This window comes from Lithobates pipiens, unplaced genomic scaffold (genome assembly GCF_037356315.1).
Source record: "Lithobates pipiens isolate NorthernLeopardFrog02 unplaced genomic scaffold, aLitPip1_a1.2 Scaffold_18, whole genome shotgun sequence".
Taxonomy (NCBI): domain Eukaryota; kingdom Metazoa; phylum Chordata; class Amphibia; order Anura; family Ranidae; genus Lithobates; species Lithobates pipiens.
This window is the reverse complement of record NW_027507758.1, coordinates 119,120,053-119,137,240: the sequence shown is the minus strand read 5'-3', so window position 1 is coordinate 119,137,240 and position 17,188 is coordinate 119,120,053. Positions and strand designations below refer to the sequence as shown.

Below are 17,188 nucleotides of genomic sequence, written 5' to 3'. Positions count from 1 at the left end.
GAGCCTCCATCGAAAACTCTTTACCGAGATCGGTGTAGCGGTGTGTCAGACTGACACACACGCACCACCGATCGCCGCGATGCGCACCCCCATGGGTGCCCAGCGGCTGTTATCCTAAAGGACGTCATATGACGCCCAGTCAGGATAACTGAACTACCGCCCGGCTGTCAATTTGCTATAGCCCGGGCGGGAAGTGGTTAAAAATGAAGTTTTTCCCAAACTTTTTATTTTATTGATACATATCCCCCAGGACAGGACCCGGACCCCTATAACCATTGCATGCCAAATTACTTGCATATAAGCCTTTAAAATGGGCACTTTGGATTTATGATGTTCGGATCCCATTGACTTTAATGGGGTTTGTTATTCGGGTCTGAACTGTCGCAGTGTTTGAAAGTTCGGATGCGAACCGAACAGGGGTGAGTTCGACCCATCCCTATTGGCTAACTAGAGAGCTGTCCAGTATTGTCATATCTAGCCTGAATCAACAGCAGCTGTAGGTGATTGGAGAAACTTCCAGAAATACGGGGCTGTCGCAAAGAGAACATCAATATAAACTGGTGATGGCCAGGATTAAGCTAGCCACAATGAATTTACCAGCAGCTACTTATAGTTGAAAAATCTTTCAAACAAACAGCAGAGCTGAAGAAAACACGTCCAGTTCCTGAAGGCCACTAGCAAAAACTGAGGCATGTTGGTTGTGAGCAGAGTTAAACTATTCTAGCTAAGTTTTTTTTTGTTGCAAGTGTCTGTTCCTCCTGTAGGTTGCAGTGTAATATGAATGTTTAAGGCTTCCGGTGTCATTCAAAAGGATGTGAAAAAAATTATTGTTTTAGTAATACAATTATAACTGTGATGATCATCGTCATACATGGAAAGGATTTGTGCAAACACCGACAGAGTAGAGTGCAACGAAGCAATCATTTTTACCTTGCTGGGATCTGTTAAGTGACAGAGAATATTTCCTGCTTTTATATCACCATGCACATACTCGTGTTCATGTATGTATTCTAGGACATTCAACTGAAATACAAGGAATAACCAGTCCAGTTAAAACAATTTAAAACTTTAGCACATAAAGCATAGTCAAAAGAAATTTAGAAATCAAAATGAAAATAAGGACAGAAAAAAATAACCTGTTAAGGATGAGACTCTATACCACTCACCTTTACTTGAATCTTCCTCACACTGTGTTTTTTTAAGGATATTTCCACACTGGTACGTGCCCCAAATACCAGCAAGATGACACATTGAAAAATTGCTGGAAGAGATCAACTTTCCTGCATCACCCTCATGAGCCGCTTCTGAGCAGATCACTACAGCATCAATTACTGAAGCTATAGTTAGGCTTTCTGAAAAAAGTGCAGACTGAGTTGTACCTAGATTATTATAGGTGCACCCATCTCCAGGACCTGAAAAAGCATTTGTAAGCCCACTACCAATGCCGAAATAAAGGCAATGCTTTTATTTTCATCTAAATGCACTGTGATAATGGGTCAGCTAAGAAAAGTATTCTTGTGCAGGATTCTGTTTTAAAGACATACAAGTTTATTTAATAAGCCAGCTCAAAAGGCAATAATATTGTTCATTGTGCTCAAACTTCTAGAAAACGAATTTAAGTGAAACATAACTGGTTCTTACAGGTCCCTTTACTTTAAATATACAGCTTTGCCTTATTAAGTAAACCTGGAGATATTAAATAAATTAAGTAAAGTTACTGTATGTGTGTGTATTTAACCACTTCAATACTGGGCACTTTTACCTCCTTCCTGCCCAGGCCAATTTTCAGCTTTCAGTGCTGTTGCACTTTGAATAACAAATGTGCAGTCATGCAACACTGTACCCAAACTCAATTTTTTAGCATTTGGTTCACACAAATACAGCTTTCTTTTGGTGGTATTTAATCCCCACTGATTTTATTTTGTGCTAAATAAATGAAAAACAAAACTTGCAAATGAATAATTGTTCTTCATAAAATTTTGCCCAAAATGTATTCTGCTACATTTCTTTGGTGACGATAACCCCAAATCAGTGTATATTATTTAGTCTGTAGGAAAGTTATAGAGTCCATAAAGTATGAAATGTATCTGAACATTGATCAATTCTGATGTACTGGCTTATCTAATTTGAGACCCTAAAATGGCAGGACAGTAGAAATACCCCCCAAATGACCCCTTTTTGGAAAGTAGTCAGTCCAAGGTTTTTAGCAAGCGGCATGGCTGTTTTTGTAATTTTTGTCATATTTTTTGGAAAATTAAGAAATTAAAAAAAAAATTTTTTTTATTTTTTTTTGCATACTGTCACCAGTGCAGTACAGCGTCATCATATAACTGGTGTGGGACACTGATAAAAGTATATACAAGCAAGCATTTCACTGAATGAAACAGATTCAGTCTGTTTTGTTGTGATTAGCTGTGGTTGGTCAAAGCTAATCACATGGTACAGATGTGCTATGATTGGCCCTGTCGGTACCATGTGATCAAATTGATCAATCACAGATAGCAACACAGTTGTACACATTGGATGACATAGAAGAAAGCCATCCATTGTTTACAACTGTCATGTGACCTGCTATGATTCATCACGGCAGTTGCATGGTACCAACAGCGAGTTGGTACTCTGATCAGTCATTGGCTGTGTCCTGTGGACACAGCCGGTGACAGATCGTGCCACTAAGTGGCCCCGTAGCTGACTGATCGGCACTTCCTGAGAGGATGTCATATGAAATCGTAAGCCATCACTCTACAATTGGTATTCTGGTTACATGGAGTGTTTGGGTGCTTTCCTCAGACAACGCACATATTTGGGATTTGATAGTTTCTTAATTATACTCATTTGTGATTAGGGTTGTCAACTTTCCCTGTTCGGGTTCTTCCTATTTATTCTCTACTTATTTAAAAAAAATTTCCCTCCAACCACTGTCTCTGGATTGATTATTGTAAATCTAGAGTGTTTCTTAAACTTACCATACTTATGCCAACTTGCAAGACTGCTTGAAGTGGCAATCTGCCACTGTTACTTTTCTGGAAATTCTGCAAATCGGAACCAAGGCGATCTATTACCATGAATCTGTAACTGTTAAGAAATCAGTATGAACAGAATATGGCAATTAACACTGCTTAGAAGAAGGAAATAACAGGCATCAAGCATACTGTATGTAAACTAACTTTAAGTGAACCAATGAGGATAGTAATATGCATGCTTTCATCACCGATTTCATTTTTAAAGGTGCAGAGATGTCATCCTGTTCAAGGCCTTAATTCTCAATAAGTCAGGTGCAAGAAAAAAACATATCCTGCCCAAATGTCTGAACAGTCAAAGACTCTGATCTGCATACTTTTTCCAGGTAAGGCAACTGACTAGATGATGAAGCTGGAATCTAAACGAGAGCTCCACGGTATGTACTTTTAGCAGAAGCAGCTGTCATAATTCTATCTGCGCAAGTTCACTTTAAAGTATAAAATGTATCTATCAAAATGCATTCACCTAATGCCAATTTAGAATAAAAGTGTATGCCACTGTAAAGCTTAATTTACGTTTCCTACTAAATGATGTATATACATTGAATGTACAGCAAAAAACTGCATAACAAACCACTTACTTATATTTATTCATTTATGCTCCCAGTGCCAATAGAAAAACCTCTTTCCAAGGCATCGGATTGCAAGTAAAGAGTAAAGGGGAAGAGGAATGTCTGCTGGTGCTGGGGCTCAATTAAACAAACATCAAACTTAAGATATTGAAAATGTATTTTTTTTGTTGATTTTTTTGCTGCACATTCAATTTACATACATATGTAGAAATAATCTTTATGTGTTTATGGTTTCCTTTGCAGCCCTGTTAAGATCTTGGCAGAGAAGCCCTCCAGTGTACTTGTTGCCTAATAACATTTGGCTCCACTAAGGAATCCTCTGACACAAAGACAGTTCCTGACAGGGCCATTGATAAAGCAGTACAGCCAGCCTTCCTGTACTTTGTCCAGGTCTCATCAGTCCAGAAGGAGGGCCCAGGCACCTGCCAAGCAGAAGGGCCAGCAGTATTGCCTCATTGCTGACACTTGTAACTTGTGTGCAATGCTGCCAGATTCTACTTTTCTTTTCTTCCTCAAGCTGCACTGCAGGGGCATCAGTTCTATCTGTGCCCCTTCCTCCTGCTGTCTGGGGCCCCTGTGTGCCCCTTTCCCCCAGCGTTGCAGTTTTCCCTCCTCTCCTGCCGGCAACTGCCAAGAGCACACAGGTGGGTTATTTCAGGATGGTGAGCGGGGGGGTGCCTCACCATCCTGAATGAACCCACCAACCTGAATGAACACAGGGAGTGTTCAGTTCTAATCGCTCACTGCAGGGTGCAGATATTGCCTTTGTGCTGCTATTTACTTGAATAGGTCTTGTTCCACGGGGGTATAATTTCTGCAATGGCTGCAAAGCATAGCATCACGGCGGTTGTATTTTAGCAATAATATCTTTTGATATTTTTGGAGGAGTAGGGCCCTGTTAGGTAGGCTGTACTGGGCCCTATGATTTCTATCAGCAGCCTTGGTTACCAACTGCATGAACCACAAATAATTGGAATGGCTGAAGTCTTTGTAATAGGTCATGTCCATTATTTTAGAAGTTTAATGCAAAAGTATGAAAATGCAATCAATAAACACTCCTAATCATTTACTAAATTCTTTTTTAGATAGAAATCATAATTTTTTTAAACATACTATTTTATTATGCACATTCATCTAATCAAAAAAATTAAACCACTTTAATAACCAAAAAAGTATCTCCTGAAAGATCTATTCTTCTTTAGCAGTCATATAATCTGATGACTGTAAAACGTATTCAATGTATGCTCACTTTCAAATAAGTGACTTTTGTTAAAAGGAGATGGAAAGTGAACACAATAAGGTATGAAAAACCTAGTGGACGTCCTCTGCAACTTGACAAGAGGTGGGCTTTAAAAATGTGTCACCTTGCCCATGCTCTTGAGGGAGCCCCGAGTCCCTGATGAAACCTTTGCATGTACCATTTCCTACATAAAAAAAATACTCCTTATACGAGCCACAGAAGATATATACACCCAGGAAGTCAAGTACAAACATCTGACTAAAAGAGTCCTCAGGAGAGTTGAGACAATATAAGGTTGCTTGGGGGGTTTCGTTTTAGATAAAATAAATAGAGGTTAAACCCCTGCAAGTTATTTTTGTTGGCCTGGTCCCATTATGGAGATTTTTCTTCAATTTTGGACAACTAAAAATTTTGGATTTTGCATTAATTTAAGTCCCAGAGACAATGGTTAGATAGAGAGCGAAAATCTCCCCAGGGTGACTCAGAAAGTAACAAACACCATAGATGATATATTTTCTGTATATTTGTTTTTCTTTGCTACAGCTTTTTACCTTTTGTGGTTTATTGGTGGTGTCCCGGCCACTTCTTAAATTGAGCTATAATACACAGTGTTACCATAAGCCAAGCACCCTTCTGCAGGGATGGTAATGGCATTGTACCAAATGAATTAGATTATTATTTTTTTTCTAAAAAGACAGAAGGATATACAACAACCCTTCACTATCCAAAACGTTTGATACACTTTAAGTTCCCAGCAACTGCAATATCAATTTTAGATGAACTGACTGACCCTTTACCTTTTTATAGATTAGGCATGGTGAGGATTATGCTATTAAACACATATTCTATTTTCTCTATGGTGTCTGTTAGAATAAAAGATTCTCTTTGTAGTCATCTAGATGCTAATAATGTGTTCTTACAGAAGCTCTTAGTTAAATGCTGTAGCCTGAAATCATTTTTGCATATATTGTTAGTTTTAGCTTTGGGTTAGCTCATAAATAGCCTCAGAAAACATCTGTGTTTTCACCAATTAAAATGCCAGTGTTCTAACTTCAGCATCTGGAGGCTTAATGAACTGAGATGACCCCATAGAAGCTACTGGGTGACTGAATACTGCACCACCCTGCCAGCACAACATGCTTACCTTTTTTCTTTGAATGTTGTTTCCCCAGATCCCCAGTATTTGGGAATTCCTAAATAATCCAGCTTGTGGCTCTGAATCCATTTCATAACTAAAATGAAATTATTGAGTAATTACATACCCATGTATAAATACCACAAAATATTTACATTTTTTTTTTTTTACTTAAATTCTTTTTTTTTCTTTTCTAAAATGCATTTGAATGTGATCAGTTTAATGTTGAACATATACAGTGCATATCAATACAAAGCAATAGTTAAACACGCATCTCTGAATGTAAATAAAGAAACAGAAAAGAACTAGCCTTAAATAAAATCTAACCCCCAAAAATGTAACGTATAGCAGTTTACCAGCGCTCAGATGTGGTTGTTGCATTTGTTTTCATTTTTCAGGCTAAACATTTTTAGCAAGTGAAGATTTCGTTTGGTGATGCTACAACCCTTTCTACCCCTGACATAGCCAAGGCCCTGGTGGAATGAGCTTTAACATCGGAAGCTGCCATCATGGAGGAGACTAGATAGGCTTCCATGATGGCCGATTTCATCCATCTAGCAATTGTGCTTTTTGTGGCCCCAATGCCTTTTTTAGGGCCAGAGAACAGGGTGAACATGTTGGTTAATATTCTCCATTCTTTAAGGGATTTTATGTATGCTAATAAGCATCTTCTAAGATTGGTTTTGTTAAATTATTCACATTCTTCAGATCTCTGAAAAAAGAAGGTATCCTAATCTTTTTTCATCTATGAAAATTGAATATCATCAAAAATTCCTGACCACCAGCTATGGTGTTCCGGAACCTTTTTACAAGACACTCTTCTACCACACCTAACTCTAAAAACTTGACAAGGCCACCACATGAACGCTCAGTATTAGGCACAAAACTGAGATTTGTGCCTTCCAATAGGAACTCGAGGACTGCCAGAACATCTATATGGTTATTGATTTGTCTGTAACTGGAATCTTTTTTTTCCCCAAATCTTCATGTAAATTATGTTAATGGATTTCTTCCTACTATCCATAAGCGTACTGATCACCTTTTCCAATAATCAGAGAAAGTTGGTCTATAAACAGATGCAACACTGATCCATGATGGATGAGGTATGGTCTGCATGACAACTTCCAAGGTTCCACAATGCTCAGTTTGGGAAACCCTGTGAACCACACCCTTCTGGGCCAAGAAGGTGCTATTCGTATCACATTTGCAGAGAATGATTTTATCTGCTATATGACCCTTGCAATTAGTTAAAATGGGGGAAAGGCATAGACTCCCTTCAAGGGTGTGATAAAGCATCTATCCTCATCCATCTATGTAGAGAAAAATAGTTTCCTGTCTTATTGTTCACTTGGGGAGGCAAAAAGATCCACCTCAAGGATCCCACACCTTTCCATGATCTGACTGAAACCTTCTTGTTCATGCTCTAATCTGTTTGTGAAATCTTTTTCCTGCTCAGGAGATCGGCTAAGGAATTTAGTTCTCCTTTTAGATGGACAAAAGTTTATTTTCTTCCACCCAAAAGAGGATTTCATCAATTTGCATGAGATTTTTCGATCTTGTGCCCCCGTTTGTTGATATAGGGCATTGTGGTTATGTTGTCTGAAAGCACTTGAACATGATTTCCTTTTAAGACTGTCTGGAATGCTGTTGGTGCCTCCAAAAGAGCTCTTCGTTCCCTAGAATTAGATAAACTACAAGCCCAAGTTTCATTCCATCTTCCTTGTGCCATGTGTGGCTCAATGTGGGTGCCCCAGCCCCATGTGCTTGCATCCTTTATCATTCTTAGTGGGCTTGGTTGTGACCAAAGGCATCCTTCCAGCAGGTTATTTTGGGTATAGCCACAATTTGATTTTTTTTTTTTTTTGTGTTTCCAGAACTTGCACCATCAAATATAAGGAATCTTGCTGGCTGTCCCAAACGTAAAGTGTAAAGTTTGGGAGAAATCTTGTGTGTACCTGTACCCATTATACTCCAGGGATAGCTGCGATTGTCAGCCCTAGAAGTCTCATCAGCTCCTGAATCTATGTTTCTGAGCCCAGTAAGAGTTTGATAGCTGCTTGCGATAAGCAACTCATATTTTCTTTTGTCATTCATTGAATTGACAATGTAACCCAAGCATTTAACCTTTTTTGCCAGCCAAAGCTGAGACTTCTCCAAGTTGATAAGCCACCCGAGATTTGGAAGGCATTTGATAGTATAATCCAGATTTTGCCTTAGCTTTATATCCGAGTCCAAAAAGATCAATAGGTTGTCCAAGTAAAAGATCATTTGTATTCTGTTTGACCTTAGGACTTGAAAAGCCTCAGACAAGACCTTGGTAAATATACACAAAACTGATGACAGTCTGAAAAGGAGCGCACAGAACTGGGAAAAGAGGGCTTCTCTTGGACCCTTCACCGCAAACCTGAGGAATTTTATTTACTTTTCTATGATCAGTCTTTGTAGATACGCATCCCTCAAACCAAGGGTAACCATAAATACTCTTGAGGACAAATTCCTTTGTTGAGCATTTTAAATCTATTCAGATTTTTTTTGTACCGTACCACTACATTTACTTGCTTGAGGTTCAGAATTAGACACGGCTTTTTCCTCAGATATATGCGCGAGAGTAAAAACTCCCCACTACTCTGTTCTGGTGAGATGAGGCTCATTATCCTTTGCTCTAGCATCTCCTGTAAAAGGTATAACAATGCTGTGACCTAGGATAGGTCTCCTGGTAGTGGAGTTGCGAAGAATCTTTCCGGAGGGGTCTGCAATCAAACTCTATCCTGTATCCCTGAGATATCAGCTTCAGAATGAAAGTGAATTGTCGCCTTTGAGTAAGGAAGGCCCCCAATCTCTACCCCACCAGACTCACTGAATCCCCCTTCTCTTTGCCCTTTCTTTGCTGCTTCTTGAAGGAGCAAAGATTCCTCTTCTGCTGCGGTTTCTTAGGAATTGGAAAGCCTTTCTCTCGTCTTCTGACTGTTCTAGAATGGACTCAAGCTCTGAGCCAAACAACAGTTCTTCCGCAATGGAGAAGTGCACACAGCTTAAATTTGGATGCTAGGTCTCCCATCCATGATTTTAACCAGATTGCTCTTCTGCCTTCATTGATCAGAGTTGTAGATCTGGCTTTAAACCCGATAGATTATTTTTATGCATCTGCTATATAGGCCACCACCTTGCTCAGCAAAGGTTTCACAATCTCCTCCCACAGAGTTATTCCCTCTTGGTGAGAGCAAAGTTGCCTTAACCCACATCCAAAGTTCATCATACACACACAACAGTCAGGGCCAGTTTGAATTTAATCCCATGCTCTTTTTAAGTAACCATATGCTTTACCATCTATGGGTTGTTTAGGGCTCCGGTGTCCAAGAAAGACAAATCCAATTTTTTGGAAACCTTGGATAGAGAAGCATCTAACGTGAGACATTTATCCCACATACTGGCAAATTCCTCTTTGAAGGGGAATCAAATTCCTGGGGAAAAACAATCTCTTTGTTTTTTATTTTCCCAATCCTAGAGGATGATCTACTTTAAGGTGGGATGCACTGGAAATGTTCTCGCTTGCTTTCACTGTAACATAGCATAAAGGTGGCCGTAGATTGACATTACTTTGTTATTTTCCTCTTCCAAACCCAGAGTGTCATGAATTGTCTTCAACAATTATTCCTTCTCATCTGTAGGAAAAGTAAATCTTTGTAATCTGCTTTCCTTTTCCTCTCTGAGCTCATCCGCCTCTGAAGATGTGTTTGAACTCTCCTCTACTTCCTCTACTGTGCCCTGCTCCTCTGTCAACTCTTCTGTGACCAGGGCAGCTGCTAAGGTATTGGAGTTAAAAGGTACTTGGTAAGGGACTCTGGAAAAAGGATTCTTGAAGGAGGGACCTGCATGTGCCATCTCTTCTTGCATGCTGTCCATAAATCCCTTGAAGAGACCTGCTGTCCCCTTCACTAGCTTATCTAAGCAATCCCAGAATAGTGACTTCTTCCAGGTGGTAGAGAGCCTTATCTTACATGAAGCACATTTATTCTTAGGAGGCTTCAAGCTGCCTCCATCATCTTTCCCTTCCTGGCCTTTTGTTTAAAATCAGAGAATCGAATTAGGGGAAATAGGAACTACACTGCATGCCACCACAAACAGAATCAAGAAATGCTTCCACCCCCCCCCCCCCCCCTTCCCCTCAACATCCTCAGAGCTCTCTCCTGCAAGAAACAGCAGACACATCAAGATATATAAAAACAACACCATCTCACTCTTCCCTACAACCCCAGCAAGGTTTCTCAGGGAAAAAGGGGTGCTCATATCTCAGAATCACCACCAGCCCAGGCCCCCGCAGTATACTCGGCACCCTCTCTACTGAGTAAGCAGCAGGCAAAGGGAGACACTAAAATAAATTACACTCTTTTCTACCTTAGGGCCTGTGTCAGCGTGCATTACCAGATCTGCTCCCTCTGAAGAAGCCGCCTCCATCCTGATTGCCTGTGTCCAGAGGTAAAGGGCTTCCTGGGGCCACAAATAGCCATTTGAGGCTCTGCATGCATCAATGTGGACACTCATGAAATGATGTCAGCCCTAGCTTCTCACACTCCTGGGATGCTATTACAGTGCACTCATCTGGACCATATCACAGCACAACCTCCTGGCAGCTGGGACTGATTTCAATCAGGGCCCCATCCCTCCACTAACAGGTGGCTTCACCACTTGAGAAGCCCCTAGGATATAAACAACCAAAGGCTATAGGGAGAGAGGGTCCTCGGTCCCTTCCTAGGTTGATTGGAAAAAAGTCAGAGGGCCCAGGTACACAAATCTCTCCAGATTAGCAGGCTCATGCCACCTAGCATGAAGGGAAAAAAAGCAATACTCAACTTCACGATCCTAACTGGCTAGAGGAAATACATAAACTCAGGTTCTGGGTCTTTGGCCAGGCTTTTTATGGATGATGTGTTTCCAGTTTTAGGTGGGAGGAGCCTCCCTCTTGTAAGCCACCCTGGAAGACGACTTAGGAAATATTGTTTACATGTCTCTTTGGTCCACACTAATGTGCATTAAGCAACATTGTTCATTTTTTGGGAAGGAGGGTTGGGTATATGTGGGATATATACTGTGGTTCTGGTTGACAATTTCAATTTTTTGTATATTGTTATTTCAATAAACTCCTTTTTATATATAAATATAGCTGTACAGTAGCTCTAAGTAATGTCATATTGCACAGTTTTCTTTATATGTTTATGAAACTACAATGCATTACATTTTTTTGTTTTAGATATGCTTTAACTTCTTGCACAAGCGAATGCCAGTCCTTGGCACCTCTTTTTAATAGCACATTACAGGATATATGTGTTGCTAGTGCAGGTAGAGCTCTATAACATACAATGGTGCTACAATGGTTAGATGACTTATCCTTTCCTTACCATCATCTTGTTTTGCTGCTCTTTGGTAAAATTTCAGTTCACAAAACAATGGTCCGTTCTGATGATCCTCCTAGAGTTAAAAGATTAGGAACATGTTTTAAGTCTAAAATTATCGTTCAGTTTTTAAGACATTAAACGGGAATTCCAGGCAAGCAGCTAAATACACAGTTATGTTACATACACGTTTACTTTTTTTTGTTGTTGTCTTTTTAATACCTATAGCACACTCTACAGGCAGGAAGATCACTCTACCACTTTTTTTTTACTTCCTGGTTCAGCTTTATAGCTTCAAAAGATCACACTGTCCAATTTTAAGTCATACATGTGAAATAGGTACATGCTTTACTATAACTAAAGATATCAATATACCTCTTGTCTGGCTGTGCATTGTGGCAGACCTGTGTAAATGGCAAAATTTGCCATACAAAAAAAATGAATTGACAGGTGAAACAGTAAATACATATGTATTTCAACTGTATATTTAGTGGTTAGCCCAATGAATTGAAGTTAACTAACTAAATCACTTAAAAGAGTTCCAACATCCTTTATAGATTATAGGAAAGAGCAGTAAGAGTGTAATATAAACATAATGCTCTATAACTGAAGTCGACATAATATACAGTAAAATGAACAAACAGATAAAGGCTCAAGTGTCTATAATGTAACAGACTTGGCCAGGGGGCAATGAATAGGCGATCTCATGGCATAGGTAGCATAAAAGGAAAAAAAAGATAAGTGGGTAGCAGAGCTTCCAAGCATCTGCCTAAGACTGAAATAGCATTGATAAAACTGTATAACAGGGGTGCCCAACATGTGGCCCGCGACCTCTTGCTCTGGGATGGCTGGTTGGCAAGCCCAGATCACGGGTTCTCGACCCGGCATCCCAGAGCATCAGTGTTGTAAAGGAAGCCGACGGTAGAGGAAGCAATCGGTTGCACAGCAGAGCCACATAAGACGATGCTTACTGTATAGCGCCACATCCTGTCACAGACGGAGTGATAACAAATGCACTCTGCCTGGAACAGCAACAGCTGGCGATACCCGAATTGAAGACTGTTATTAAAGGTATGCAGGTATAAACGGACACAAATCTGTTTACATTTGCCGCTCCATAGAGCTGAATGGAGGGTCTGATTAAATCGGACCAATCAATCACAGTGTATATATGGGCATATCTGTTCTGCGGTGGTTACCAGGCTGCTTTCAAACTGCACTGAGCCATAGACCTCCGTTATTACCTACGGGTGTGGTGCGCTTCCAGAAAGTGCACAACACCTGCAGGATAGAATAGAATTCTATGGCAAAGTGCTGCTAACCCACAGAAAAGCCAGAGGTGCACTGCTCTGGGTAGACCACAGCACATCAGTGTGAAAGCAGCCTCAGCCTTTCACATGATTGGTCCGACTCAATCAGACCCTCCATTCAGCTCTATGGAGCGGCAAATGTAAACAGACTTGTGTCCGTTTATACCTGCATACCTTCAATCCGATCTGCTCAGCTAAAAAGAAAACAAAACAGAAAGGGATCTGTCCCTTTCCATATGGGTAGATTAAAGGGCCCATAGAGTAGAGCGGGCTATATCCGTGTCCACTCTGTATATGTGGAGTGTACACGGACCTGTCATCCGCCCACTCCGCTCATTGTGGCCCGCGAATGGTTACCAAGCTGCTTAGGTGGCCCTTGCTTTTCAAAAGGTTGGGCACCCCTTCTGTATAAAATACTATAAAAATGTAAAGCAGATATGGACTATTCAACTTATAAACAACTCAATGATACATAATCAATGACTAAAAACTTTCACTAGCTTGTCTCCAGAGACTCAGTTATATCCCCTTTGGGTGCTGCCATCTTGTCTACCACACATAGAGAAAGTAAAGCCAGGGTCAATCTCATTAGCAACAAGTGAATATACTGAAGCTGGAAACAGCCAGGTAAATTATTTTGTAAATCCAGCCCTGGCCAAAATACAATACGATTATGCCAATAATAAAATGTATTACAGTGATTGTGTTGCTTAAAGAGTTTACCATAAAAAGAAGTTCCCACATTTCCCGCTGCTCAAACTGCCGTTTGTTGCTCTGATGCAGAGCAATCTCAAGATGAACTTTCCTTTAAAACCAACACCTCTGAGAGTGTTGATCTCTCCTGTGTTCTCTGCCACACTTAGTGGTTCCTCCTACCAACCTCTATGTTGTTGGCAAAAACCACTGAGCACAGGAGAAACCATCAAGTACAGCAGTAAAGTGGGGGACACAAGAGATTGACTCTCCCAGATGTGTTGGTTTCAGAAGGAACTTCACTCTTGGATTTCTCTGCATTGCTATGTTGTTCGACAGAGCAAATAATAGTAAATATTCAATTGCTTTTTGCAGGTACAGTTATTTTAAATCAACTTTAAAGGGTTACTTCACCTTTACAAAAAAACTGTCAATGAAGATAAGGGGCATCCGTCAATAAAAACAAACTCTGCAGCTCTGACTAAAGTTGAATAATGCCCTTGCTATAGGTGTAGGTTATTTCCATACCTTATAAAGCCTGGCATGAAGACTCCCAGGACGTTGCTAAGAGAGATATAGCCATTAATGTTCATCTTCGTCACAGGAGTAAACTTTTTTTTAGTTCAACCCAGCTCAGTTACGAGCCACTGTACTAACAATCTGATGTTAGGACAGCAGTATTACCTGCTGTGCTATTGTGTTCTGACAGGGGGATGAGCGTTGATCATGAGCCGTTCGGCAGACCTTTTTCAGTAATGCCGCTTTCACAGAAGCCAGCCGAACGGGTCAGCTTCTGTTGGACCCACTTTAGTACACACGGGCTGAATGTTGGCCGGATTCTATTGAACTGGCCCATGCCACCCAACATTTGGCCTGTGTGTACCAAGCTAAACTGAGCTCAGAGCTACTGCATCAAAGGAGCAAAAGCTCACATGAGGGGGTTTGAAGCAGAGAAAAAGCAAGCGTATGTGATGGTGTCGGTGAACAGTAATCGTAGGGCCCCTCTTAGCAACATGCTGGGAGTTTTCAGGTGAGGCTTCATATGGTACGTAAATGGCCTACACCTGTTATTCATTTTTGGTCAATGCTGCACAGCTTTTCATCTGCAGACATTCCTTACCTGCATAGGCAGTTTTTGCTAAAGGTGAACTAACACTTTAAAAATCGAGGAAAATGCAGAAAATGATTAAAGACAAATGATCATTACCACTTTGATGACGTATGCAGCATTGTCACGGACTGGTGTATCACAATCATTGGAGGCTGAAAAGAAAACAATATTGGTCTTTGTCATAATTATTCATAATATTCCATGTGCTCACATTCTCCTCCAGTACACTCTGTAAAGTCATGCATAAATAGTGTTGTACAGTTGGAGCACTTCGGGTTTAGCATTTTATCTGTGTATAGGTTGAGATTTTACATTATAAAAGGCTCAGGAATATGTGGCCTGTGTACTAGCAAAAAATGTATTTTGGGGTGTATAAATTATACGGTACCAGCTCCTGCCCAGCTATGTTTTAGGTGTTTATTGCAGCCTCACAATGAATTGTAATGAAACATTACAATGAAAAGGAAAAAAAAGAGGAAATACCAGCCTATATGTTGACACACTAGGCTGCATTGAGAAGGGGGAGGGGAAGCTGAACTTTTTGATTTACAGTGATTGTAAAGTCTCATTTTTGTTTTTAGCTAAAAATAACAAACATGTCGCCATTCACACAGGGGCAACTTTGGATCCGACTTCAAATCGCCCCTAGTCGCCTCAAGTCGTGCTACACACTACTGAAGTCGCTCAGACTTCAGAAAGGGTTCCTGTACTTCTTCAATCTGACTTCTAGGCGACTTGCACCCATTGATTTCAATGAAAGTCGCCTCCAAGTCGGATCTTCGTCTATATTGAAGCGACAATGTCGCCTCTCTAACAGAATAATCAGCTCTCGAGGGGGAACTCCACGCCAAATTTTAAATAAAAAACAGGCATGGCTTCCCCCTCCGGGAGCATACCAGGCCATTAGGTCTGGTATGGATTATAAGGGGAACCCCCCTATGCCGAAAAAACGGCATGGGGACCCCCCATAATCCATACCAGACCCTTATCCGAGCGCGCAGACCAGCCTGTCAGGAAAGGGGGTGGGGACGAGCGAGCACCCCCCCTCCTAAACTGTACCAGGCTGCATGCCCTCAACATGGAGGGGTGGATGCTTTGGGGAAGGTGGGAGCCCCGCGGCCCCCTCCATCCCAAAGCACCTTGTCCCCATGTTGATGAGGACAAGGGCCTCTTCCCGAAAACCTTGGCCGTTGGTTGTCGGGGACTGCAGACGGGGGCTTATTGGAATCCGGGAGGCCCCCTTAATAAGGGGGCCCCCAGATCCCAGCCCCCCACCCTATGTGAATGAGTAAGGGGTACATCGTACCCCTACCCATTCACCTGGGGAAAAAAAAAGTATAAAAAAAAAAACGCATGTTTTTAAAGTAATTTATTAATCAGCTTCGGGGGGTCTTCTTCCGACTTCTCCGCTCTGTTCGGCCTCTTCTCCCGGTGTCCGGCGTCGTCTCCCGGACTCCTCCGCTATCTTCTTGCGGCTCTTTTACTAGTGGAGGAGCCCGGTCTCCTCCATCCTTCCCTCTTCTTTCGATGTTGACGCAACACTCTCTTCCGCTGGCTTGTGCGACGCAACTTATATAGGTAGGGCCGTGGTCATCAGGTGATGTGACATGGTGACCCCGCCCCTTATGACGTCAAGTCCCGGGGCATGCTGGGGCTGTGACGTCATAAGGGGCAGGGTCACCGTGTGACATCACCTGGTGACCACGCCCCATACCTATACAAGTCTCTGCACATGTCGCCATGTCGTCATGTCACCAATGGCCAAGCCATTACAGTGGAAGAGAGCGTTGTATTAACATCGGAGGAAGAGGGACAGAGGAGACCGGGCTTCTCCGCTAGTAAAAGAGCTGCAAGAAGATAGAGGAGGAGCCTGTGAGAAGATGCTGAAGAGCGGGAAAAGAGGCCGGACACCGGGAGAAGAGGCCGAGCAGAGAAGTCAGAAGAAGACCCCTGACGTCGGACAAATACCCCCAGAGCTGATTAATAAAATTACTTTAAAAACCTGTGTTGTGTTTTTTTTATTGGCACTTTTTTTCCCCAGGTGAATGGGTAGGGGTACAATGTACCACTTACTCATTCACATAGGGTGGGGGCCCCTTATTAAAGGGGCTCCCGGATTCCGATAATCCCCCCACCCCCAGATCCCGACAACAAACGGCCAGGGTTGTTGGGAAGAAGCCCTTGTCCTCATCAACATGGGGACAAGGTGCTTTGGGGTGGGGGGCCACAGGGCGCCCCCCTTCCCTAAAGCACCCACCCACGCTCGCTCACTAAGGGCCTGGTATGCTCCCGGAGGGGGAACCCATGCTGGTTTTTTATTTAAAATTTGGCGTGGAGTTCCCCCTCGAGAGCCGATTATTCTCTGATTGGCCACAGCCAAAGTCGCCTGGCCTGGGGCGACTTAAAGTCGTGTTGTAAGTTGCCCCAAGTCATGTTGAAGTCACTCCAAGTCACGCTGAAGTCGTGTCCAAGTTGCCTCCAAAAGTCGCACTGGAAGTCATGTTGCCCCTCTGTGAATGGAGTCTTACCATTGCACAGAGCAGCCCAGATTCTCCTCTGCGGTGCTCCAGGCCCCTTCCTCCTGTTGAGTGCCCTCACAGTAAGCAGCTTGCTATGGGGGCACCTAAGCCGAGTCACAACTCCCTGGATCCATTCAGAAACTGAGCTGTGGACCGGCCTCACCTCCCCCTTTCTCTTCTCATGAGAGCCAATGGAGG

General features: G+C 42.0%; 1 protein-coding gene across 5 annotated transcripts in view; it reads right to left on the bottom strand.

Annotated features, from left to right (window-relative positions):
- Window positions 1-17,188, bottom strand: part of VRK2 (VRK serine/threonine kinase 2) — a 188,848-nt gene that overhangs the window by 151,130 nt on the left and 20,530 nt on the right. For all 5 annotated transcript variants that reach the window (XM_077486047.1, XM_077486051.1, XM_077486050.1 and 2 more), the window contains 5 exons: window positions 14,568-14,623; window positions 11,364-11,433; window positions 5,977-6,064; window positions 2,967-3,075; window positions 931-1,023 (listed from right to left, as the gene is read on the bottom strand). In XM_077486047.1, the coding sequence (XP_077342173.1) occupies window positions 931-1,023; window positions 2,967-3,075; window positions 5,977-6,064; window positions 11,364-11,433; window positions 14,568-14,623 (416 nt within the window). The remainder of the gene's footprint in view (window positions 1-930; window positions 1,024-2,966; window positions 3,076-5,976; window positions 6,065-11,363; window positions 11,434-14,567; window positions 14,624-17,188) is intronic.